The 27,315-nt window shown below is 42.4% G+C and overlaps 2 protein-coding genes across 4 annotated transcripts in view; one reads left to right on the forward strand and one right to left on the reverse strand.

Annotated features, from left to right (window-relative positions):
• Positions 1-16,688, forward strand: part of LOC127600254 (zinc fingers and homeoboxes protein 2-like) — a 35,918-nt gene extending 19,230 nt beyond the window's left edge. The window contains exons 4-14 of the mRNA XM_052064679.1: positions 119-814; positions 981-1,193; positions 1,345-1,611; positions 1,710-1,925; positions 2,004-2,088; positions 4,265-4,450; positions 7,307-7,713; positions 9,204-9,444; positions 9,515-9,680; positions 9,968-10,087; positions 15,262-16,688. Of these exons, the coding sequence (XP_051920639.1) occupies positions 119-814; positions 981-1,193; positions 1,345-1,611; positions 1,710-1,925; positions 2,004-2,088; positions 4,265-4,450; positions 7,307-7,713; positions 9,204-9,444; positions 9,515-9,680; positions 9,968-10,085 (2,595 nt within the window). The 3' untranslated portion in view covers positions 10,086-10,087; positions 15,262-16,688. The remainder of the gene's footprint in view (positions 1-118; positions 815-980; positions 1,194-1,344; positions 1,612-1,709; positions 1,926-2,003; positions 2,089-4,264; positions 4,451-7,306; positions 7,714-9,203; positions 9,445-9,514; positions 9,681-9,967; positions 10,088-15,261) is intronic.
• A 2,314-nt stretch (positions 16,689-19,002) lies between these two features.
• derl1 (derlin 1) lies at positions 19,003-25,455 on the reverse strand. Of its 3 annotated transcripts, none has more exons than XM_052064853.1 (8): positions 25,114-25,455; positions 24,057-24,168; positions 23,916-23,980; positions 23,590-23,616; positions 22,439-22,534; positions 22,274-22,326; positions 22,063-22,173; positions 19,003-19,650 (listed from the first exon to the last, which is right to left on the reverse strand). In XM_052064853.1, exons 1-8 carry the CDS (start codon positions 25,264-25,266, stop codon positions 19,500-19,502), a joined length of 768 nt encoding a protein of 255 aa, XP_051920813.1. In that variant the 5' UTR covers positions 25,267-25,455; the 3' UTR covers positions 19,003-19,499. The 3 variants fall into 3 exon arrangements, with proteins under 3 accessions (XP_051920813.1, XP_051920815.1, XP_051920814.1); XM_052064855.1 differs by having other exon boundaries at positions 24,057-24,131; positions 25,114-25,271; XM_052064854.1 differs by having other exon boundaries at positions 24,057-24,189; positions 25,114-25,271.
• Positions 25,456-27,315: the final 1,860 nt, after the last annotated feature.

The following is a 27,315-nucleotide window of genomic DNA, read 5'->3' on the forward strand; positions in this document are numbered from 1 at the left end:
GATCCCGGGAGGTTAGTTTGGGCACCCCTGAACGAATGCATTTATTTTCCACGATACACTAATTTCGCAATATTTTGCCATGTTATTTGTAATTGGGAAACGGGTTTTTGTCTTCCAGACAACAGAGAACCACACTGAGGAAGATGCTATGGAGACAGATCCATCAGGTGACCAAGACTTGATCGGGAAGACCTCTGACTCCCCAGCAGCACCTGACATCCCAGTGTCTGAGTCGTCAGACAGTTCCAAGTCTACACGGAAACAGCAAAGGGGCTATGAGTGCAAGTACTGCACCTTCTCCACTCAGAACCTGAACACATTCAAGGAACACGTGGATGCCAACCACCCCAATGTCATCCTCAACCCACTGTACGTGTGCGCTGTATGTAACTTCAACACGAAAAAGTTTGACTCTCTGACAGAACACAACGATAGGAATCATCCCGGGGAGAACAACTTCAAGTTCAAACGCATCAAAATGAACAATCAGACAGTTTTGGAACAGACAATAGAGGGCTGCAGCAGCAATGCAGTCATTTACAATAGTTCCAGTGTCATATCTGGTAAAGCAGAGGGGCAGAGCACTGTTTCCCTCAGCAAAACCACTGCAGCCAAGTTGGGGAAACAAAAAGTCCCGTCCTCAGATAATAAACGGACGGAGCCTCAGTTATGTAAACTGAACCCCGACTTGAAGAAAGCAATCACGGCACTCAATGTCAACGGGACAGTCATCATCCCAGACTCAACTCTTCTCAAAGCAGACGGCCTTTCGCACATCATGCCTTCCCTGCAGCGGCCTGTAAACTACACCCAGGTAGGATGCACCAGAACCAGGGTCGAAAATTCAAATTTTAGGGCTGTGGCAACCTTTAATACTCAAAGAGCCATTTGGTGTTTATGAAGTATAAAACATTGATTTCAAAAGTCGATATTTGACTGTACTGCAATTAGCAGGATGACTTGTGTTGTTATGATTCCAGGTGCCGAAGATTGCGATTCCCCTCAACACAAGCAAATACAATCCATCGCTGGACGACAACCTGACCCTCATCTCTTCTTTCAACAAGTTCCCGTACCCAACACAAGCTGAGCTCTCTTGGCTTACCGCGGTCTCCAAACATCCGGAGGAGCAAATTAAAGTCTGGTTTACAACTCAGCGGCTCAAACAGGGCATTAGCTGGTCACCGGAAGAGGTACAAACGGTCAAATTATTCTTGATATGTACTTTTTCCTCCCCACACACATTTCTTTTTCAGCCACCCGAGACAGTCGGAGTCAAAGACGCTCTGATGGGAGGTAAATGTAATGGATGTATTTATGAATGCAACATTTTTCCCGTACCAGGTAGAGGAAGCAAGAAAGAAGATGTTCAATGGAACAATCTCATCTGTACCTCAGACTTTCACCGTTGTAACCCCTCATCTTACCACTCAGTCATCCGCCAACACACCACCAGTAACGAGCGCAGTTTCGAAATGCGTGCAGCCTGCGGCTTCAGTCCTCCAATCCGTCCCTTGTCAGCTGCTTGGACAGACCAGTCTGGTGCTGACTCCCGTTGCCAACGGCTCGACTGTTACCTGTGCACCACTGGCACTCACGTTGGCAAACCAGGTGCGCAGAAAAGATCTATATTGGACAATTCAAAATAAATAATCCAAAAAATGTATAGCATCTGAGGTCTTGGCCTCCATTTCTTTTCCCTCCCACAGGTTGCTCAGTCGCTCAAACGACCCTTGCCCTCACCCTCAACTGCCTCCGAGAGTAAACGGCCCTCCATCATTCAAGCCATATCGACGCCTATTGCCACATCCAAGCTCGCCTTGCCCAAAGTGTTAAATTTCACTGCAGACCCCAACAAAACAGCTGAGCAGCTATCAGTGCTGCGGTCCAGTTACATGCAGTGTCCTTTCCCAGAGGAAGAAGAGGTTGGAATAATGGAATAACCACTGTGAACTGCTATGAATATAGACTGTGATAATCACGTGCATCTTGTCATGTGACAGATCTACAGGCTGATAGAGACCACCGGGCTGTCCAGAGGCGAGATTAAGAAGTGGTTCAGTGAACAAAGGCTCCTTAATCTCAAAGGTATTTGGTTTCCCTCGTCTGAAGTTATGAATTACCGAGGCCAGCAGGTTTTCATCTAACCCAAAAGCAGGGGTCATCAACCTTTTTGAAAAAGAGAGCTATTTCTTGGGTACTGATGAATGCAAAAGGCTACAGGTTTGATCTACACATCTGAAATATTCTCAAATGATCTTGAATCATATGTTTTGATAGTAATTATTCAGAATTCTGAGATTTATTTGAAGATACTGATCATGTTCTGCCACTAATTATAGAAAACAGATAAATATCAATTTGCAAAATTATATTTCTATCGATCCTGCCAGTGTTTACACTCTCAAAGGATCACTTCAACACCATTCCTTGGAAATCACAATGCCCCATTGCTGGTTACTTGTTTTTTTTTTTTTTTTTAGAAAGGCATGTGATCAGGGGGTGGGGGGGGTGCGTGACCAACTGCTCAAACGCTAGTTTGAAACAACAATGTGCAGTCCTGAAAGAACAGCTTCATAATAATTTTGATCCACTCGTTTGGGACAAGGAGAATATTGTCTCTGTTGTTGCCGTGGAAACACCAACGACTTTAAAGGACTATAATATTGGTGGGCCAGCCTGGACACGGAGTTCAGGGAAGGATTTGCTGATGCAATCTAAACAGTATGAGATCCTGGATAAGTGGAAGAAGATGGATGGATGGATATAATATATCGACAATCTCAAAACTGTGTGATGTAAATTTCACAGACCATACATGAATTTCTCTTCAAGGTCCCGTGTCATCAAAATTCATTTATTTTCTTCTGTTTTATGCATAACATAGGTTAAAAATGAATCTGTGACATAGTTTAAGTCTCTTCAGTTTGTCGTTGCCGTGCAGTAACATTTGAAAGATAAAGGCCTGCAAAATGAGCGCATCTCTGTTAGGCGGTGGCGTGACGTAGATTTGACTATTAGTATTTAAGTACTCAACCACTAGATTTAAAGTCATGTGACACTGCCTCGTGACAATCCATCATTGGCGAGAAAAAATATGCTGCGCCTCTCACAACACTCAACAACAGTAACGGAGAAATGATCGTTGCTGTTTATGGTTCAGAAACGTTTTGTAAAGGTCTGCTACCGATACCGGGAGAGCACCCAAAAACGAGCCAGCTTGGAGAATGATGAGCGAGGATATTGGCGTACCTGGTAAATACTACTTGTTAACAGCGGTTGGTTGGAGCCAATTTTAATTTGAACCACGCAAGCAATATCATTAGTCCCACATTTATACACATTCACTCAGTCTCGCGTTCAATCACTCACGAGGTCTTTATTAAGAAATTATAGTATCTATCTGTGGTCCCACTTGCTCTCCGGTACATGTGGCACAACACAAGCTAATGCGTTTTTAGTGCGTACATAACTTGTGCAGCCATTAAGCATTGAAAATTCTGGCTGCGGAGAAGGCGGGCACGGGTGTGTGCTCACGGAGCCACTACCTCCATCTCCAGGCGACTCTTGCCAATGAGGCAGCGGGGGCTCTGTGGGAGGAAGGCTTGGGAGGACAGCTTATTTATAGTTTGAATATTCATGATAAATTGTTTTTTGACCCTATTCTTGAAAAAGGGCAGCCTGGTCATTTCCAGCCGAAATTGTCTTGCAAACCTGATGAAAGGACATCAAACAATTAAAAAAACAAAAAGTGCCATGTGAACTCCAAGATGTCTCATATATGCTACATGGCTGTTAAACTGTTATGAGCAGTAAATGCATCGCACAATAATTTCTCTTGCCTCAAAATTCACAAATGTTCCAATGTGGATTTGGCATTTTGAAAAACTGCAGTTTGTGAGCACTCCTTTGAATTTAACAGTCAAAAAACATGTTATTTAAGAACTTGATGTCAATTTAAATATGCATTTTTCCTTTCTTAACTGAATGTTACTCAAAACTAATTGCATTTGTAATCAAATCTGCATACATGCGAACATGTTTGGCGAACGCAGGTCATGATTTATACAAAAAAAAAAAGGAAACCTTGATGAACCTTTTACAACTTCAGCGCGACTTCTACTTGTGTTTGCGCTTCATGTGGAATTTCAGCATGATAAAGAGTGGGATACATTGAGGTCATCTCTGATCTATATTTCTACTGTTGTTCTCCATTTCAATTTCTGGGTAACATAAATACATTTTTCTCTCTGTCTCATTGAAGGTGTTCATCCACCCCCAGTGTTGGTGAAAGCTGAGGTGACTCCAGTACCTAAAGATGGACCCGTTAGGAGAGCGGTCCCGAGCCACTTCCCCCTGCTGGAGCGAGTGAAAGGGAAGTCCTCAGAGCAACTGAAGGCACTTGAGGAGAGTTTCCAGAGAAGCGTCGCTCCAACGGACGCTGAGATTGGTACAAATTTGCTGTCAGACTTTTCGCGTGGGGCTGGGGAAGAGAGTAAATGATTGAATAAACATGATGACTTAGCTAAGGAATAAAAACTCTGGTGAGGGGTTGAAAATAAAAATGCAAAGTTTAGATTTTAAAATGCCAAGACTTTTGCCAAACAAACATGACTTTAGAGCAGGGGTGGCCAACCAGTCAGAAACTAAGGGCCACAGGCCAGTCATTTTCAACAATGAATATTGTGTGCACTGTCTCACTTACACAAACTCAGTTCAACCAAGTCCACAAACGAAGATATAATAAAAATTTTCTCTTACTCAGCATGTCGTTTAGCGGCTTCGTGGAGGGACTTCTGGCATTTCTGTTCTTGAACAATCCTCTTCAAATCTGGCTTCTATTCCGTTGTTACCACTCAAAACAGGCACTGTCTGCATGCGAGCTGCAGTGGTTACTTATTACTTGGATCAGCTTGCTACATATTTCACCGAAGATCGACTTTCAAAGCGACGAACCTCCCGTGATTGTCGTGATCGCGCATGTGCAAGCATATACACACGCACGCACGCGGACGCCCAACCACGCACACGTGCGCAGATGCACGCACGCACGCCAAAACAGCCGGAACGTCACCAAACATGAATGAAATTGAAACACACAGAGTCTTTCTCCCCCCTCCCCCATTTCTTCCTCCCAACCCTCGCGGGTCGACTTGGGATCAGTCCGCTGGCTCCCGGTGGATCGCAATTGACGTATTGGGCACTTCTGTCTTAAAATCAGACGTAATTAGCTGACTAGCCTAGCGCTTAGTACCGTTGTTTGCGCATGAGCGGTGATTCAATTGTCATCTGACTGGTTGGCTTGTATGTCAATCAAGTAACGGGATTGATGATAGGCTGACATTGTAAATTCTGCTGTTCACAGCGCCGTTTTTTGAATAGCAGCGCCACCGCGGAGGCGTTTTCAACGCTTGTGATGTGAAAGCCCGGGCGCCGCATTGAACCAGCCAAAGAGCTGCATGCGGCTCGCGAACCGCGGGTTGGTCACCCTGCTTTAGAGGATAAATCAGATTTTTTTCCCCAGGGAATCGGGGGCGGGCCGACCATCGTGAATTTGGGGAACATAGTTTCGTACTTTTCCCGAACGACCGGTGTATTTCCAGGCGGGCTCTGGCTAATGTAGCTGAACCCCCGATCCACCCCCTCCCCTCCTCCCAAGGCATTCCAAGTTTGTAAGAAACTTGTATTTACACACCTCAGACAGCAAAATTATCTTATACGAAAATCTTATTAGACATAAGATAGTATGACGTTTGACATCATTGATTGTAAAAGGACAAAATCAGGACAAAAATAGCCAGATTTTCTTTGTGTGTACTGGGCCTTAGTTACCTGTTCTTTCAGATTCACAGTTCAGATTTTCACGACTCTGGCTCGCCGACGATCCAGAACAAACTGCACCCACCACAAATCTGGGTTGTATTCCGTTGTTACCACTCAAAACAGGCACTGTCTACATGCGAGCTGCAGTGGTTACCTATTACTTGGATCGGCTTGGATCACCCAATTCTTGATCTCGTGGGGGCGACCTGGCGCTTTGCCATGAGTGCCCCTAACTGGCGGGCCTGTTTGCGCTGGTGTCGGCAACACGTGTGTTGGAACCTGAATATATGGAGGAATGCTGTGTTTAGAGCAGGAGTATGGAACTCCGGTTTCTGGAGAGCCAGATCCTGCCTGTTTTAGATCCCTCCCTATTCCAGCACATCTGATTCATGAACACACATGAACAGCTCATCAGCAAGCTCTATCGAGGCCTGAAACCATCATGAGCAATTGAATCAGGTGTGCTGGAGTAGAGAGGGTTCGAAAATAGGCAGGATATGGCTCTCCAGAAACCGGAATTCCATACCCCTGAGTTATGTTCAGATTCTGCCTATGGCAGTTGGATCGCCGGGCCTAATTGTGCGCTGAGAATGCTATGTTAATTGTTGCACCGACATAGTAACGTCTTTCGGTGGATGGAATGGCCTGACCTCTATTGAAAACTTGAAGGATCAGCTTGGGTGTGCTGTTCACAACACAACTCTTTGGGTGACTTAAGACAAAAGCTGGCTGAAGAATGAACTGTGTGTGACCAGTATTAGGAGCAGGTGCTAAGATGCTGTGGATATGTATGATTACTGAGGCTTCTGGTCTTAAACAAAATCAATTCTCAAATGTATAATCCTCAAACATCCAGTCCACTGAATGCCAAACATAGACAACAGCAAAATAAGCTGTTTGGCATTGGCAGACAAGATAAAACATTTTTGGATACAACCCAAATTCTCTGCTCTGCGTTTCCCACAAATAGATGTTCCTTCCAAATATGGTCCCTTTTAAAAAGGACATAAACAGGCTTTCCAATGGGAAAAGATAGATTGCTAAAACATTGTTCGAACAACGAAATAAGCTGCCAAACAGAGTATTTCCTTATTTTTTGTGCTGTTTATTTGACTTACCAATTTAAGATGAAATTCTATCCAGGATTGTTGTGGATTTCTGCAAACTGCTGTCACAGAGATGAAATGCCAAAGAGAGACTTTCATGAAAGACTTATGCACCGGTTATAGTACTGGATCACATTACAGCGATCATCAGATCGCATAGGAATGACGTCACTGGCACGTCATTACTGTGTCTATGAATGTTCATTCGATATAATGGCATTTTGTGGATATTTAAGAACAGACGGGTGTGAGCATTCATGCTTTTTCCTCACAGTGACTCTCTTGACTCCCAACACACGGAAGAGGTCGTTGAGACAATAGTGCTGGTTTTTAGTGGTAGCAGCTCACCTGACTCTTCGAACTCCGTTCTGCTCTAGACCAACTGGCCCAGGAGACCAGGCTGTCCAAGACTGAAGTGGACTGCTGGTTTTCTGAGCGCAGGGCGCTGAGGGACAACATGGAGAAGGCCTTGCTCAGCGTGACGTCCAAGACAACAGATGACAAAGGCGACAGGCCAGGAGTGTTGCTCAATGGTTCCTCACATTGCGAGCAGGATGGAAAACTGCTCCAATCATCAGCACTCCCACCATTCCTCTCTTCTTCATCCTCTTCAAGCTCCCCTCCTGTGCTCGCAGCCTCCTCCCCTCATCCCCCAACCTTGTCTGCCTCTGCATCACCTCCCATCCTAAATTCATCCTCCTCTTCTTCTCCACATCCTCCCATCCTCTCTCTGTCGACAAGCCCCGCTCCCATTCCAAGTGGCTCACTCACCCTTCTGCGAGAGGTAATAATTGATACGCTGACTTTGTCGAAACGTCACGCCTTGAGCTGTCACAAAGTGATAACATTTCCTTTTTAGATTAACTGCTAATCATAACTGAGTTTTGTCAAGAAATACTTACTAACAAATACTAATAAGAATCATCTTTATTGGCCAAGTATGTAGACCACACAAGGAATTTGTCTCCGGTATAACACGCTGCATTAGTATTATCATAAACAAGGACATGACAAATAAGTATGGAAAAATTAAGTATGGAAGGACATTTCGTAATGTAAGTGAACCGTAGTGCGGTGGTACCACCCAGTGACAACTGCATACAGGTAGATTATTTGTCAGGTTTTCTTTTTGTTTTGTTTTTTTACAGGTTATGGTGTGACTAATTAGATTTAATTGTAATAATTGTTGGCATTATGTGATGGCATTTGGGCAACAGATTCCAATAATATAACAACAACTGCATTATCAAGAGTGACAAAGTTGTGTTGTGAAAATCTTTGTGTCCCGCATAATTATATGCAATAACGCATAACACATGCTCAGGTCAGCAATTAAACAATGGTTGCGGTAGATACACTCACACATTCACTAAGAGGAGGTTCTTGTTCTTGTCTCACTTGAAGTAATGGGTAGAGTGTCTCATGCGGGTTCTTTCTAGAGCCTGTCTGATATTAACATTTAAAGGGGAAGCCAACCCAAAAATGTTCTTTACGAAATGTTCCATGCACCCCCACGAATCTAAACAAGGCATTCTGACTAAAATCGCGAACTATAGAATATGAGTTAAGCAGCAAAATCCACCTGTTTTTACACATCTCACGGGCGGCCATTTTGCCACTTGCTGTCGACTGAAAATGACATCATAGTTGCTCAGGTAATGACCAATCACCAGCCACCTGTTTTCTGAGGCGTAGCCAGGATTGTTGATTGCCTGAGGCCTGCGCAACTGTGATGTCATTTTCAGTCAACGGCATAATGGCCGCCCCCTGATACGGATAAAAACGGGTCCATTGGTGTCGCACCTTCACTATGTCACAGTGTAACATTCCTCTTGTCCCAGAGCTTGGGACACTGAGACACTGCATTATTAACCTTGTCCTTCTTGTTCTCTCTGCTGTTTTCGTTATGCAGTACATCTTTGGCAATATCGGCCAAAATCGCTCCCCAAACATCTCTCCTATTGGATGTGCCAAGTTGTTGTCACAGTGTCCTGTGGCCCAAATTGAACATTTTTTCAATTAAAGTATCAACACCAGCAGGCACTGACCCCTAAGTGCAATGTGAAAAACTGGTTGCTATAATTTCACTTTTAAGTCACATTGTCCTGGTGGTAGATTTAATTCTGCCACCTACTGGTTATTTGCATGTACAAGAGTGCAGTTTTGTGAGAGCGCAGCATAGATTTATTCTGGATATCGTTGAGGAGTAAATCAAATTAAATAGCTGTCTTATATGTAATATTTTGCTTTTGCTCCTCTGACCTGTCTTGGCAGATGTTCTGTCGGACCCAGTGGCCAACACCTGAGGAGTACAGTCAGCTGGAAGCGCAAACAAGCATGGGCCGCACTGACATTGTCCGCTGGTTTAAGGAACATCGCTCGGCATTGAAGAATGGTGAGATCCTGGCCTGGTTGGAAGCTTACCAGAGCCAAAAAGATCAGCAGAAATCTGGACAAGAGCTGAACGGAGAAAGTTTTGACAAACAACACCATGGTGTATCACTGGAAGCAAAAGGTATGTTACTGTGATAATTCTGTCCCGCTTTGTTGAGTTTTCACGTTTAATCCCACACATTTTGGTGTAGTTGAGGACGTTGGCGAGAAGAAAACAGCGGCAGCATCTTTGGAGAACTCCAAGCTGCCTAATTCAGACACAGTACAGTGGTTGACTGAAAAACTAACTCACAATGTGTCGGACCTGAGCCAGGCTAGGCTGGACCAGACCAGCTCTAGCATTGCTGAAAAGGGGAGGTGGGTGTCTTATGTTTGAAAAAAAAAATCCTGAATGCCTGAAGAAGTCTCTAAATTCACACGATTCAAATGATCTCCACTTGCAAATATCAATACAGTATTTCTTCCTGTTTAAATAATACTACTGTTAGTTGGCACTGTTTGTATCTAAAGTTCTGTCTATGGATGTACGAGTCATACAGTATTTATGATTGAATAACTTAGTTTCATGCATACTAAATATTCCAGAATTTAAAAAGCATCATGCGTCTGGCTGTGTTAAAAATGGTGTCTTATGTTTTTGGTAGGTGGATTCAAGTGACTGTTGCTGTGGACAAAGAGAGTGAGGGAGGATTACAAAGACAGCGACTGGCAGCAGATACTGATGTTTTGACCATGGAGCAACCAGGGAGGGTCACTGGCTGAAGGTCAGTAAATTGGCATTATTACGTTTCTAAATTGACTTGAAATACCAAATGAAGTTTGGGAAATTTGTGTTAGGTTGATTATTTTTTTGTTTTCCACAATATTTTTTCCAATAAATGCCAAGTTTGGTTCCTTTTCATGGGCAAAAAACATACATTTTTTTGTTGAACACCATTACAGAGTATTAGCGTTGTTTCCTAACAGCTTCTTTTGCTCCACTGATGGGACATTAAGATTAAGATATCCTTTATTTGTCCCGCAATGGGGAAATTACAATCAGAATTCAGAAAGGAAAAACGCTGGGTAGCGAGAGGGGAAAAAAAAACACGCTCAAACTATCCTCTTCGGAGGAAAATTTAAGTCCAGGATAAAAAAAGATCTTAGCACATGAATAAGCATATGGCAGTTACAACAAGTCACAAGACATAATATGTATAAGGGGGAGGATGAATGGGAAGGGGGGGTTTAACCGCGACGCGGCCGAACAATGACCAGCTGCTCGGTCCGCCGTTGCGCTCCGCATTATCGAACCATGTCACGGGGGGAAAAAGAATTGGTGCGATGAAGACGATGATAAGGATGTGTATGCGCGTGTGCTTGTCCAGTCGTGTATGTGTATGCGTGTACAGGTCATAGCTGCTTCGTCGAGGTCTGCTCGTCATGAAGACAGTCCCGGCTTATCAGTCCATGGCCGAGAAGGAGAGGGGGGGTGGTGGTGGGGGCCCTAGAGTCCATGCGTATTTCCATCCAGGGGAAAGGCCAAATAGCGTTGTTTGTTTTGGAAAGACGGCCGCCAACAATTCCAGACATCCTTGAGTCCTTGGTCTGTATCTCTCACTGGCGCCAATCATTCAGATCCGAAAAAATCTTTCGCAGCGTGAATTCCAACGTCTCGATGGTATTTCCAATCACGCGGAGTCGCTCCAAAAACCGCAAAGTCGCAACAATATTGCGGTTGAGCTCAGTCACCGCTTGAATCTGAGTGTTGGACGTTCGCGACAAGCCATCCAGAGAATGGCTTGAGGAAATAAAGTAATCCCTCGCTATAACGCGGTTCACCTTTGCTGTCTCACGGATTTTTTTAAATGCTTTTCTTAAACAGTGAATTGTGTTCTGCATCCTGATTGGCTAAGGGACTGACCAACGTGAACAGTCTCCGGACCTCGTCTCTGTACAGCTTGCCAAATTTGCCTTTGCAAATTTTTGGTCTTTGTTTTCATTGTATCCTTGTCAGATGCTGGTCTGTCAAGGAGGGGAAGCTCAATTTCGGCCTACATCATAAAATGTGTCTGTTTATTTAGGCGTGGATTCTACTCTCCGTTCCTTTTCAAAAAAATGAAAAGGATGCCTTAACCATAAGATCGGTGATTGGCTCATTTCGCTGTCTATCAAAAAGAGATTCAGCCTCAGACAGATCATCCAATCATCATGCAGAAAGCCGAGTTTCCGGGCCAGCCTATAAACCCCCGCTGTCCAATAGACTCTCAGAGACGCTGAGCGTCCAATGGGCGGGACAAAACCAGCATTTATTCAATGACTCGTCTCGTTTCAATGAATTGGGACAACCTATATTGAACTCTCTCAACGTACAGCGCGGTCGACGCTCAGCGTCCACACAGTTTAAAGCACAGTGAAGCTGCGGGAATTAATGAGAAGAGAGTCGCATCGTAACCAGTAATAAGAAGCTGATTCAAAACAAAAGTTGAGCGCGTTGTAGCGCATATTTTGTCAATGACATGTCCACACAATTGTACGTACAGTACACCCATATACTGTATTTGATCACTTACTTTTTGATATTTTAGGGGAAGCTGAGCTTCCCTTGCAGTCTTAGAGCAATCACCTCTGCATTGGAGACATAGTTCAGTATTGTATAATAACTGTAAAAAATAAAGCTGACTATCAAGTACCAAGTACAACTTTGTCAAATGTGCTGTATGTGCAACATACAGCACATCGAAATTTCTTCCCTCTCACATTTTTTTGCTTTTTTAAAAATAAATCGCACTTCACGGATTTCACTTATCACATGTTCTTTTTGGAACGTAACGCCCGCGATAAACAAGGGATTACTGTATGACATATTGGCATTTTTTACAAAATGAAAATAAACAGCCGTTCCAATATCATACACATACATGTACTTAATTGTTAGTACCCCTCTGTTAATGAAAGCAAAAAAAACCCTCAAAAAAACCTCAGTGGTCACAGAAATAAAGTAATTAATAAAGATGCAATGAAAATTAACAAGTGAAAAATCAGACAGTGATTTTGAATTGCAGTTGAAAAGTATATTTTAAAAAAACTCATAAAATGGGAATTCAAAAGCAATGCCTGCATTGTGGGTTTATCTTTCACTGATAGAGGAGTACCCACAATTATGCCCCTGTGTATAACGTAACGAAGAAGCATTTATTGCAGTACTATTACCTCCCCTACAAAAATGTGTTTTCCGTTTATGCACATGCATTTGTTGTAGTAAATACAATGGAGAGAAGAACCACAGATACTCTCCAACAATTTCCCAAAAGATCTTGGCCAGATTCTGCATGGTTAGAATTGCCTTATTCCGATAATATTCATTTTGGGCCAAGTTCCCAAAGAAGCTAAAACAAAGCAGTTTTGAGTCTACTGATTTAATATGTAACCTCATGTATCCTATTTTATGACTGCTGATCTTGGAATTTGTTAGCACCAATAGCATATCTGGAGACATACAGCACAGTACCTTACTAACTATAATCGCCATAAATGCACTGTAATTATGATGCAATCATGATGATGTATGATGTCAACTACCCCCCCCCCCCAAAAAAAACACAAAACAAAAAAAAAAACACTTTCTTCCCAGTTACAAGTTTAGCCGTCTTTATTGTGTATGTGGTTTGTGACGAGAGGATAACGCTTGAATTACATTTGCGGTGCGTACCTAGCAGTCCTCGCGACAGATCACCTTTTATTTGTAAATGTTATTTCAGATGAATCGGCCCTTTAGTGAGTATGTTCCAAACAGTGCACACCTGTTCCTGATTTCTTCCATGTTGCCTGCTTTCGAACTGGCCGCGTTTGGAAGACGCATCACACATCACATAATTTTCCCCCGCCTTCGGTTTGCTGGCAATGGCTAAATGAGTGGAGTCAGGCAACCTATGTGAGCTAAACCAATTGTGGTAATTTAGCCATTTGTTGGGCTCGGGCCTCAAATAAATGACCGGGCCAATGGCATAACTTTGCAGTAGAGAAATAATCACCAATTTTAATGCATGTATGTGTAATCTGATTGTGTCTTTTTTTTCTGTTACTGTAACGGAATACAGTTACCGTATTGTCTGCAACATAAAGCGCACCTAAAAGCATTCAAATTTCTCAAAAACTGACAGTGTGCCTTCATAATCTGATGCGCCTTATATATGGATCAATATCCTGATTTATTGGACGTAGTATTTTAAATGTTCTATAAAGTGCTTTGTTACAGTTGAAGCAATTGTGAAAGCTCTAAATCAGGGGTGTCCAAACTTTTTGCCAAGGGGGCCAGATTTTATGTGGTAAAATGTCGGGGGGCCGACCTTGGCTGACATTCTTTACATTGAACAACAATATTGTTCAGCAAATTTTAGTAAGCCAGTCCGTTTCACATTTCCATTTTTATTTTAATTTCAACAATCTTAAGAATTTCTTTTGGTTCATTTCAAACAGGTATATCACATGCAACTGCTTATTCACTTGACTTTTTCTTAAACAGAAGTCTCCTGAGTGCAAATTGATTGATTTGAAACATAAGATGTATCACCATGACTTTTCAATAGTCACAAAACCTTTGACTCGAACAACAGGGAAATGAACAAGCAATACACATATCCACAACTGCAAGGATCATTTGAAATATGACGTATCAGTCAATATAAACACGGAGTGATGTCTTGTTAACTCGTGAGTGATGCCCTCTAGTGTCTAAATGCTATTACTCATTTAGTGAATGCTATTACTCATTTAGCCACTAGAGGGAAGCAGTACTCTATGAAACATCACTCACCAGTCTACGAGACCTCAGTCAATGCAACACGTGTTCCATTGCGCCCAACCTGCGGGCCAGACGGCACTGATTTTATGACAGGGGCCGAGGGCCGGATGAAATTCGACCGCGGGCCGGATTTGGCCCCCGGGCCGGACTTTGGACATGCCTGCTCTAAATAAAGCTGTATTGTATTCCCTTTAGCTAGCTCCATCTAGTGGATGCATAACACAACCGCAGCCACTAGTGTAGCTTCTGTTTCATGTACCTTATAATGCGGTGTGCGCCCTACATATGAAAAGACTCAAAATGTTTGAGTAACCGTGGGGGGGGGGGGGGGGGGGTCAAGTTCCTAAACGTCACCTAATTCTTGTTGAAGAAGTACACAACTGCATGCACTATGTTATGCTGCTTCACGTGTTTTTAAACAAGAAGTGACTGCTGCCATCTTGGCTGCAGCGTTTTCCTACTTTTCACCAGATTTCACACAGAGAGGACTTCATCCTTGGACGGCCAGCAACAGAAATAACTGTTTGTGATTGGCTGTGGCCCTGAATGGTGGACTGGGTCTTTAAAATGCCGCAGCTGCACCCTCATCCACCGAGGAACTTATTTGTGTAAAATTAACTGCAATTGGTCCTTTGAATGGACAGTTTGATGCCATAGCGTGATGTGAGTAGCATGATGCCATCATTAGCACGTGCGTGCACATAACACACACAGCAAACACACACACACACACACACACCATACAATTATTGGAGCGAGGCAGCACTGCCATTTCAGTTAATGATGAGATGTTGCCTATGGTGTCAGTGTTTCAGTGACAATCACCGTCGAAGAGGATATTTGTTCTACTGCTACATGTTTTTCTGGCAATTCACTGTTCAACCTGCTACATTTGGTTCTTTGACTTCATGCCTCAAATGTTATTTGTGGGAAAATCTCAACGTGGCCGATTGTTGACTGTAGATCATGATATCAAGAAAACAGTAGCTGTAATTGCTATTAGTGGGACCTGGGAAGTGACTTGATTAATTGTGAATTTATGATGAATAATGGATCCAAATTACTGTACAGCGATTCTTTTGAGGGTGATTAAATACACACATTTCCTTGTTGGCATACAGGCTCACTTCCTTTTTTGTCTCATTTCTGTTCTAGATTATGTGAATCCACACTCAAGTGTCACAAAGAAGGTCACGTACAAGATGCCAAAAGTGGAAGCAAGGTTGTATCGCCGTGCCGATGGTGGTCACGAAGCAGATTGGATGTCCGCATGCATGTCACCCGACATGTGGTGCAGATGCTCATGTTGATGAGTGCCAAAGCTGGACTATTTTTTTTTTTTAGATGTATCCTTGTAAATATTTTTCTGTATTGCTTAAAAAAAGTTTGTACAGTTTTCTTGGAAGGGCATGTTTTACTTTTTTTTTTAGATTTCTGCCCAGGACATAGAATGTTTGTGTTCTCTAAAGCTCAACATGTAAAATAGGTGTTTATTTGCTGAAAATCAATCCTATTTTGGAGGGAAAATGAACCTGCTTTCTGCTCAGTATGATTTTTTTTTTTAATGGAACTTGCATTACTATAAAGCTTTCTTGTGCTCGGACACTTCATCTCCAGCTCATAATTTTCTTTTGCTGCGTCTGCATCCTGCATCTAAAAGGAGTCACAGACAATGTTCTTGAAGAGAAGTGAGAGGGAAGGGATTGCAGGAGTGCAATTTTGGCCTCGCTGCTGGTGACGAAGCTACACGCTTGCCACAAAGAGCCACATGTGCAGACCAAGACAAAACTGCATTAGGCCAATGAATGATAGAATGCACTAACTTGTATCTTTTTGAATCAGCTGGTGTGCTCCTGCATCAGTACCCGAGGCAATAACAGTGCAGAATGTTCTTTCTGTCCTATTAATGTTGAAACATATAGTCTGTCTGATCACACCATACTGCCTTTTCAGGTCATTCCACATCAACCGATGGTTCATTATGACGGAAATACAAAACTTGGGATTATTTTTGACTGAACGTACGTTGGGGAGATACATGAATAGCGATTAAACGACTAAAGCCGTTTCAAGTGTGAATCTTGTTCAGCTGTGAATTATGAACATGTTTCGCCCGCTTTCGCCTTTCCCCATTTTGTCTTCTCAACTTACACTGTGTGGGGGAGGGAGGGCTTAGTTAATTCCGGTTGTTCGTGTAAAATCGGTTCCAACAAGTTCAAATGGCAATTTATTTTAAATGTAAGATCAAATCTGCATTGACTGCCTTAGAATCAATTTTTTTTACTTGTACTCAAGTTTTAAAGGGATGATTATTTTGTCTTATTGCATCCTCACGCTTCAATTCTGCAAGCATTGCTAGAGATTCAACTGTCACTTCTGTATGATAACGCTGGTTTGAAAAGCAGAATGAACATGTTTTCCGCTGCTTAAGTTTCATGTTCAAGCGTCTGAGCGTATTCTGGCTTGTTGTTGGCTTCAAAGAAATACTGCCTGCATTTTCATTTTCTACTTTAAATCTGCTCTAACTGAATCAATACGCAATAGTGGTCTTGATCTTAATGCATTAAAACTTGAGAGATTGATTTCCATGTCTGGTTACGCAACAACAATTTTATGAGACATGACTGTGAGATTGCTTGTACGGTACTGGTCCTGGTTATGAATCTGAGCTTGGGCCCTGTGTACGATTTCTCCAGGTATTCCGGCTTCCACCCCCCACATTCAAATTTTTGCTTGTTTGGTTCATTGAAGACTATAGTTGTGAGTGGTTATTTATCTCGATAACTCACAATGCATTGGGAATATTTGGCTTCCGGGTGATATTCTAGTATGAACTCAAAATATGCCATGTACTTTACACGTAAACTGAATTTCACCTGGCCCTGCGATTGGCTGGCAACTGATTCAGGGTATCCCCAGCCTACTGCCCGAAGACGGCTGGAATAGGCTCCAGCACCACCCCCCCCCCCCCCCCCCCCCCCCCCCCCCCCCCCCCCGCGGCCCTAGTGAGGATCATGCGGTTCGGAAAATGGATGGATGGATGAATTTCAGCTGCCCTATTATTTTGATCTTCACTACTGTTACAACTTCCAATTCTGAAAGATAATTCTTAAACCCTTTTAGAGGTACCAAAACCTTCATGAGTGAAAAGTTTTTTTTTTTTTTTACAAATTCAAGATATAAAAAAAACCCACATTTATTAAAAACAGAAAAAAGTAATTGGAATTTCAAGAGATAAGTGTTTTGTTTTTTTATTGTTCGATGTACTATCACAACAGTCACAGGAGACTACAAAGCGAACTAAATTTTCCACTGCACTGATTGGACAAGCAATGTCATGTGATCATCTGCAGCCAGTGATGGCCAAGCGGCTGTGTCATAACTAATTAAAATGTTGAGTTGCGTGTGTCTTACACTCCATGACAGAGGCTCCGTCGAACCCTTGAGACTGATTCACCGAACCCCTGGGGTTCGAACGAACCCAGATTAAGAGCCACTACTCTCGAACAGTGGCGCCCTTTACGTCGATCGTGATTGACCGGTAGCTCGGGAACTGGTCCCAAGTCGATCGCAAAGGGTGCAGAGAAAAAAAAAGAATAACCATTTGTGTGTCTGTGCATGTTAGTAATATACTGTATGTTTTTTTTTGTTAATGTACATTGCACCCTAACCATCTTCTCAGTCTAATTTTCACAAAAAGCATTTAAAAAATAAAGCAGGTAAATCTTTAACCTACGGTGGTGCGTGACCTGCGCCACCGAAGTTGTTAGGGAGCTGTTGCGCTGGATCTTTTATCGTTATTATTCTCATTAAGAGATTGTTTCGTGTACAATTCACCGAGGGCACGGGCAAAGAATAGGAATCTGGAGGGCAGAGGGGAGCATTTTGAAACGGTACACGTGAGCTATGATAGTTAACAGGCTGCCAAAGTCAAGTCAAGTCAACAGTATTTATAGAGCACTTTCAAACAGCCATCGCTGCATACAAAGTGCTGTACATGGAGCGATTTAACATACACAATAAACAGTAAGACGAATCGGTAATAAAGGCGGTAGAAAGTGCCTCGCATGCCTCTGCGTCAGGCTGTTCCTCATCATGGCGTGTGCGGTAACGGGTCAATCGCGTGAGGTTGGTTGATTGAAAAGTAGATATTCAGTCAAAAAAAAGTCTGGGCACCCCTGCTCTAGAACTACACTAGGAGCTTTAATGCCGCAATTCTTGGAGACCTTTATTCCATGAGTCGACCGATATTTGATGGTTTCATTAGAATTTGTACACAGTTGTCTTTATCAGGCCATTCACATTTTGACATACTGTAATGACCAAGACACCCCAACATTTGATGGACAGCATCTAGCTATTGTAAGTCTATAAATGGGATTTTCTCAGAGGGCAGTAGCCCCTCTGTTTAAAGCATGGGTTTCGAACTCCATTTGTGTGGAGGTCATTGGAGATAGTCTGCATGTGTCTGGGCTGTATCAACTATTCAACAAAAGAGGTTAATGCATTCCAAAAAAAATCAGTCTTTGCAATCTTCATTTATAATGGCTCTTCAGGCCCTGAACAAGATTGGGTATCTAATCTCCCTAATATTTCACATACTTCTCAGGATCAGTAGTTGAGAAATATCTGATTTCTTCAGCAAGCAACTTTCTCTGTGCATTCAAGACATGTTGGGGTTCCCGTGTTCAACAACAACAAAAAAAAATCAGTCTCCAGTTCTTCTTGCAATTGTCAGTTCTCATTGCCAACCATTCACTTTACAGCATATGTTTTTAAAAGACGCAAGTTGGAATTAGAATTACATTTTGCGAAAGCTGTCATGCGCCTGAGGTATGGTAGCCCGCCCATAAGTGATAAATAGTAATGAATGGCAAATAACACACTCAGACTAGATTCTTTTTTCGGGAAACTGTTGTATTTACAAAAACAAAAATGAGTTGTGATAAGAAGTATGTACTACCGATTTCCACAACAATACTTGTGGTTGGCCACAAGCCTTCACCCACCAGTTTTTGACAATTTCAAAGTCCGATGATATGCTCACTGAGAGGCTGGAGAAGATCATTAAAAACCTAAATCAGATAACTATGAGATGTTTCGCATCTCTCAACCCGACCATCTGCTGTCAAAGGGTGAAATAAGGCAGTAAAAAACACAGTAAAAGAGGGGACTTCGATAATCACATACAAAGATTTTTTTTCCATCTTTAAAAGTCATCAAAACAGCAACCGCACTTACGGCTTTAAAATACTTGCCAATTTTACTTTTCACTCATCAGACTTAATTTAACTAATTTGGAGTTCCTCAAACAGAAGAAAGTGAAGAAGCAAATATTTAGACCCAAGTGCAGAAGCTGAAAGTGGACAATGGGTTGCGCTTGTCATCACCCATTAATCCCCCAAACGGAAGCCTTGGCCCCAGTTGTGACGTCCGCCGCCACCACCACCGCCTCCTCCTGCCTGCTCCTGAGGCGCTGGTCTCCTCGCGGGAGGGGCGCCGAAGCCTGACACGCCTCCTCTCCTGGTCGGGAGGAGCTGATACCTGTTTAGCACGATTACAATTATTAAAAACCATAAGATTTGGGCTACTTGCAAAATATAAACAAGTCCAATACAGGAGCAGAATCAAATCTTTCTTTCCAAGGATAATCTTCTGTTAAGAGTGACATTGTCAGAAGCAAATGAATCTCATTTGTAAATGATTTTGGTTGCAGTTGTGTTGAACTGTAAATGTTAATCTGAGAGCTGACTCTGAGATTAATATATATATATATATATATATATATATATATATACATATATATATTAGAGCTGTCAAACGAACAATATTTAATCAAATTAAAAATGCAACTGTCATAATTAACTCAAATGAACTAAAAAATTAATCGTGATTACTCACACATTTTTTATCGTTTCTGAATTTCCTTTTACATTTTTTGTCCTATTTTTCCCCCATTTTAATGCTCTCATCAACTTGGAATCATGAATCAGTTTTCTATGTGCTAAATGCAAACATTTACTGAAATAACAATTTCAATTTTCAATTTTACATGAACATTTTTCACTTGGAGTAGTTGTTCACACATAATCTCTAACACAATATTACTGTCCATCAACAACGGTGAAAAAAAAACATTTTGTCACACAACAGCTGCTTTAACAGCTTTTTTAATGAAATCAAAACAGAGCAATATAACATAAATTGATCATCTAAGGTAAACTAGTACTCATCCTATAGTGGATTTAAACCATGGTTGCATACTTCGTTTTTCTCAAGTTTGCTGTGAACACAGCAGTCTGTTTCTGTATTTTGTTGGAGAATAACGAGACCCCAGACACCAGTGTTCGTTATGTGCCGCTGTATTCAAAACTGCCGGCCGTACAAACAAACGAAAGCACTTCCCCCGTGCTGCTGGGGCAAACCATTCTGAAAGAGGGGGTTTCACTCCCCCTAACACAGTCAGGCTATGTTGATTATGTTGGTCCTTCTTGCACGGAAGTCTCTCTACGGTTTTTGTATCTACCTCATTTCGGATGACTACACTTGGTTTGATCACAACACTGGAGACGTTTAATTTTCGCTAGGTCGCCACAACAGCAGCGCACTGTCACTGTCAGACGAACACAGACAAGCTCCATCCGCTTTATTTATATGGACACGGAACGCTGTAACCTTCCACACAAAATAGTTCCAAACACGTAACAATCGCGTCAGTGGCATACATCGTATACGTGTATGGTATATTAAGATATTTTGTGATGTTTTCTTTAACCAATGTACATCTTCTCAGAGGTAAACTCTTGAACCTGCTTTGGAATGATTGCAAGTGAGATAAACCCTTTGGAATGCTTTTAAATGATTACAAGTGAGATAAACTCTTGAACCTGCTTTGGAATAATTGCAAGTAAATGATTACAAGTCCGTGCCACTTGGTTACACAACAAACAGTGTGGCGTAGGGAGGGATGAGAATGGCCACTCACCCCTTCCGATGCACACACTTAGAGGATAAAAGGAGGGGAGCGATGCTACTTCAGCAGTCTGCTATGGGTTACCGTACGAACGCCTAGCTCGTATTGAAGCTCACTCTGCTGAGGGTGTTGGCTCTCCACCCTACTGGCACACGGTAAGAGTTCTTTAGCTTCATACAACTTGTTTGAACTGTGTTATCATTTCTGTGTGGGACCAATAAAGTGCCTATTGTTGGTATCCAGAAGTGTCTTGTCGTTATTTCTGAGTGCCTATCTCCGACGATCCTTTATAAAACTTGATATTCATTCAAATTGAGTATCAGAAGTGTTTCAAAACAGTGTATGATACACAGAGAGAGAAGAACAGGTAACTTTGGTCTTTTCAGTGGAGCAATCTGGCAACTTTTTAAAAGTAAACTTTCCATTCATAAACTCTTTAAGTATCCGTTTTCGGTGTCTCGCGCTGCCCTTGCTGGCAAAACAGACATGGGCGTGGACTCCTGCAGCTCGCTTGTTGTTTTGTTTCTGGTGTATTTGTAGAACACCGTAACATCCGCTTGTGACGTGTGCCGCGTTAATCTTGCGAGAAAAAATTTAATCCCATTAAAATTAATTTAAATTAAGGCCAATAAAAACGCGCTAAACTGACAGCTCTAATATATATATACACACACACATGCATACACACACACACACACGCATATAATGTGGCTCTCATTGAAACACATTTCCAAATATTTTGCTTTTGTGGCTCTCTTAGTCAAAAAGGTTCCCAATCCCTGCATTATGCAATGCATATTGACTTGTGCATACTCCGTGGCATTAGATTATTTTTGTTTTAGCTTGTGGAAGTCAATTCAGAGTGGCAATATGGGGAACCACACTTGTAAATGCATTCAAAGATATTTGCCGTTAATTTTTTTTTTATTCCAACACTGGCAGTGCCGCGCTTCCAATGTTGTTCTACTAATAACAGCACTCACAAGAACTGTGGCGTAGAAAGGAAGGAGCGTCCTCCGAGGTCCATGGGATATTTGAACATGAGAAAGAAGTAGAGGTGACCCACCAGGTTCCCAATGAGCTCATTCACAAACCTGCGCCCAAATGAGCAGAGGCATGTCAGTGTGTGTTGCAGAAAGAACGAATAACGGGAAGGACAGAAATAAAGATGCGGTGAACAAAGAAATTACTCACGAGCCTCCAATGATGAAGTTGAAGATCAAGATGACCCAAGGCAGATAATGTGCCTAGACAGAGCATACACTGACAATGAATACCTTGGATATAAAAATGCTGAATGCCATGAACAAGGCTGTTCATAAATAAATACACTGATGTGGTGTTGGTGTTACATGTTACCTTGAATCTTGTTCCAAACCAGAAAGACACAATCATGTCTTTATTGAACTGAGCCCAGATGTACAGTACAGACATGATCAACGGGATCATCAGTAGCTGTAAACAAAAACACTCTGTAAGCATCCGGGCAAACAACATTGACATTATTTTCTGCAAACACTGAGCACCATGAGTTTATTCCACGCGTTGCCTGGCAACTACATAGCTAGCTGTCGTGTCAAACTAAATTGGGTGTTAAACAATAAGAATACAAAATTAAAGTCAATGCACGCTTGCTTAAATCTCACGCTTTTGTGATTTAAAAAAAAAAAAAAAAAGACCAACCACAAATCGTTTCATAGCGTCACACACAGGCGCCGCACAAGCCGACACGAAGCCGAATAAAGAAAACAGCAGACACATGCGTACAGCGTGGCGATTGGTGAAATAAAAACAATATGGGACACATCACTCAGGTATGTGGGAATGAAAGGTTTCCAACACTGCTGTATTTTTTTTCTGTATTTGGCTGTGTGTCACGTGTGCAGCACCTGTGTGTGACACAATATGAGTCAAACAGTTCGACACTATTTGGCTATCGCCGACGACTCAAACGGACTGGGCCGGCCTGAAACACTGATAGCAGCTCATTGACTATGTTCACTCTCTGGTAAGTCATAAGTGGTACTAGTGTACTAGGGGAATTACGGTCGCGATAACAGACACGCCCAGTTATGACTTACCTGAGGGTGAACATAGTCAGTGAGCATCAGTGTTTCAGGCCGGCCCAGTCCGTTTGCGTTTATATGCATTGTGTGGCATGAATGCGTTTTCCTCCAAATATTTGATTAATTTATAACATTTCAAGGTTATGAACAGCACACTATAGTGAAACTCCTGTACAACAATGAAACCTACATGGGCGAAAATACACCCTAGTGTGAAAAAAATCTTCATGCATTAACACCATTCCCACTCTCCTGCCCCCCCATACAATTAAAAAAAACCCTGTTGCGTCGTAATTGCATTGAGGGATAAGAAATCATGACCCTTACCTCCCCCTACAAATATTTTTAATGGCTTAAGTACAACACTCGCGTAGGATCGTGACGCGCCGCTTTCTGACATAAGTACAAATTTAGGTTAAATAGTCAGACTTTTAAAATGCTTACCTGCATGTCCATAAGCAGCCCAGTTATCTACAACCAGAGTCAAGGACAACAACCACAAGGCTCGCTTTGGTCACAGCTGGAGACGTGTGGGAAGGGTGGCGAAGTTACTTGCAAACCCATCATAACAGCTCACTTTCACATGCGTCTATTCCCCTACTTCTCATTTGGCAGAGTAGCTGAATCCTACATTATCTCTTGGAAACGGTCAACACACATGGAATGCTTTTAGAGTTAAAAAAAAACACTAGTGTGACTGCATCGAGTTTTGAAGAATTTTCACTACACGTGAAGTTAACAAAAGACTTAAAGAGTGAAGGAAAGGATACAACAATGCAGATCCAGTTGAAAAGGAGCATAAAAACGTAGTCAGCCGGTCGCCCATCGAACGCTCCTTAAAAACCCAACAAAACAAGATGCATGAGACACAAAAACTGTATCTGTGTGCGAGTGGAGGTAAGCCATCTCACCTGTCTCTAACCGAGTCGAGTAATTGTAGAGGAAATATAAGTTGACGAGGAACAGGAAGCCGGTGTTGGGGTACACTGGGAAATACAGGGTGGCTGTGACTGGTCTCCACAGCTAAAAACAGAGCAGGTGAATCTAATAGAAACATAGTCCGTCTACAAATAAACTGCTTCGTACACAATCTCAAACAAACAAACAAAGTACTCCCCACATTATCATATCCTCTGGATAAGTGCTACTGCAAAAACGGCCAGCTATAGCCAGCAGTAATAAAGACTATACACTTGAAAGATTATTTAGTCTAAAATTAGCCACAAAGGTTGCATTCATTGCAAAATAACACTGCATATTAAGACCTTAAGGCCAGTTAAAAGAAACAACACAATATGGTTAACATTTGTTGAACTAAACACGTTTAAAATTCATCTGCTGGGATAATACAGCATGGCATGGTACATTGGTGGGCCTCACATCATCATATGCGCTGCAGGAAATTGTCCATCTTGACTTAATTGGTTCAAACTAGTTATGTGCTTCATGAAATGTGTTGTTCAGCTGTCAATATTAGCAAGGTAGGGTAACATGAGCAATAAAATCGCAATTGGCCTGTGAATCCACTTTCATTGACGTTTTTGATTAATGGTCTAACTGTTATTTATCCGCTTGGAGACTATTACTGAGCTCCAATCGGTCTGAGAAATACTATACTTCATTTTGATCCGTTTTTGTTGTTCTTATCTGTTGAAATAAATCAAGCATGATTTTCAGTACAAGGCTGTTTTGACTCTAAACGAAATACCCGTTTTGTGTTTTTGTACACACAATGCATCTGTAGAAATAACTTGCATTTTCAAATTTTATATTAAGTTTCTATGCCTTTTTCTTTCTTTCAGTGAACACGGAAGTCTTAAATTAGCTCCACGTTTCAAGCGACGATTGGCTGGCTTTCGGTTCGGCCTGTTGAGTCAGCCAAGAGCCACCTGCTAATAACGCCCCAACAATTTTCGTAAACACAAACATTCGCATGGATCGCTCGATACAACCCAAACAAGCACTTACGTGAAATCTCTTTAAGAACAAATCTGGCCTCAGTACAAGGTTCCTGGGATCAATCAATCCTAGTTTCCCTATGAGGGGAACAGCAACCGAGGCAGCAAACCAGCCCCTGGTAATGAGGGGAATGCTTTTGAACCAGTCCCCGATGTCTGACATCTTTCATATAATTATTTCAGCGTGCTAAGCATGAAATTCAAAGCCCGATTAGAAGTTTAATAAATTATCAAGACTGCGCCAGCACCCACAAGTCTTTGGTGAGTATCACTTCAAAAGTTTACATGACGTGGCTAATCACAAGCGGCTAGCTCTGCTTGTCGGTAACTGTGTGATCAGTCATGGCATCCTTATCCGGTCAGGTTTTTCAAAATACATTGAGAATAGTTTGACGTCAACCAATTTAATGTAAAAACAAGACCAACTTATTTAAATCGTCCATCGACTATATATATATATATATATATATATATATATAGAGAGAGAGAGAGAGAGAGAGAGAGAGAGAGAGAGAGAGAGAGAGAGAGAGAGAGAGAGAGAGAGAGAGAGAGAGAGAGAGAGAGAGAGAGAGAGAGAGAGAGAGAGAGAGAGAGAGAGAGAGAGAGAGAGAGAGAGAGAGAGAGAAAATCCTCATCTCACCCCTCGGGTCGTGGTTCAGCTCGGGTCCTCTACCAGAGGCCAGGAAGCTTGAGGGTTCTGCACAGTATCCTTGCTGTTCCCAGCACTGCACATTTCTGGACTGAGATGTCCGATGTTGTTCCCGCGATCTGTTGCAACCACTCATCTAGTTTGGGGGTCACTGCCCGAGTGCTCCGACCACCACAGGCACGACTGTCACCTTTACCTTCCAGGCTCTCTCCAGCTCCTCTCTGAGCCCTTGGTATTTCTTGAGTTTCTCATGTTCCTTCTTCCTGATGTTTCCATCACTTGGGACCGCTACATCCACTACAACGGCTTTCCTCTGCCCTTTATCTATGATCACGATATCTGGTTGGTTCGCCATTACCATCTTGTCAGTCTGGATCTGGAAGTCCCACAGGATCTTCGCTCTGTCATTCTCCACCACCTTCGGAGGTGTTTCCCATTTTGACCTTGGGGTTCCCAGTCCATACTCCGCACAGATGTTTCGGTAGACTATGCCAGCCACCTGGTTATGGCGTTCCATGTCGGCTTTCCCTGCCAGCATCTTACACCCTGCAGTTATGTGTTGGATCGTCTCAGGTGCCTCTTTGCACAACCTACACCTTGGGTCTTGTCTGGTGTGGTATATCTGGGCCTCGATGGCTCTGGTGCTCAAGGCCTGCTCCTGAGCAGCCAGGATGAGTGCCTCTGTGCTGTCCTTCAGGCCAGCCCTCTCTAGCCACTGATAGGACTTCTTGAGATCAGCCACTTCAGTTATGGTCCGGTGGTACATCCCGTGTAGGGGCTTGCCCTCCAATGATGGTCCCTCTTCCAGCGCCTCATCTTCTGTTCCCCATTGTCTGAGACATTCTCTGAGTATGTCATCCGTTGGAGCCTTCTCCTTGATGTATTCATGGAGCTTGGATGTTTCATCCTGCACAGTGGCTCTCACACTCACTAGTCCCCGGCCTCCTTCCTTTCGGCTTGCGTACAGTCTCAGGGTGCTGGATTTGGGATTTGGATATATATATATATATATATCCCCCGCCTACTGCCCGAAGACAGCTGGGATAGGCTCCAGCACCCCCGCGACCCTAGTGAGGATGAAGCGGTTAGGAAGATGAATGAATGAATAAATACAAAAATTAACAACAACACACAACAACAGCAGCAGTAGTGGTAGTATGAAACTGAGGCTTATATTGCACTATGCACTATATTGCAATATAACAGCAATACACAAATTAAAATAAAATGACAATGGAATTTATGCATGCCCATGTGTTTTAGATGTACTGTATACACTGTATTTGTTATGGAATATGAAATGAACCACCTGCACCGTCCGCTTGCTTGTAAATGCTTTTATTTTGAAGATATGCTAAAGAGCAAAAGCTAGTGCATTTGGTTTTTAATAATAGTTTTTCAGCCAACAATATATTCACATGTCCGATTTGGATTGTAAAGAAACAAAAAACATTGTGCTCAAATAATTATTTTGAAATATTTAATAAAATAATTGTCATGTCTGTCATGACGATCACGGAAATGCTGGGTGATGGGTTGGCCTATAAAACGACTTCTCCCATG

The sequence above is a fragment of the Hippocampus zosterae genome, chromosome 5 (genome assembly GCF_025434085.1).
Source record: "Hippocampus zosterae strain Florida chromosome 5, ASM2543408v3, whole genome shotgun sequence".
Taxonomy (NCBI): Eukaryota; Metazoa; Chordata; class Actinopteri; order Syngnathiformes; family Syngnathidae; genus Hippocampus; species Hippocampus zosterae.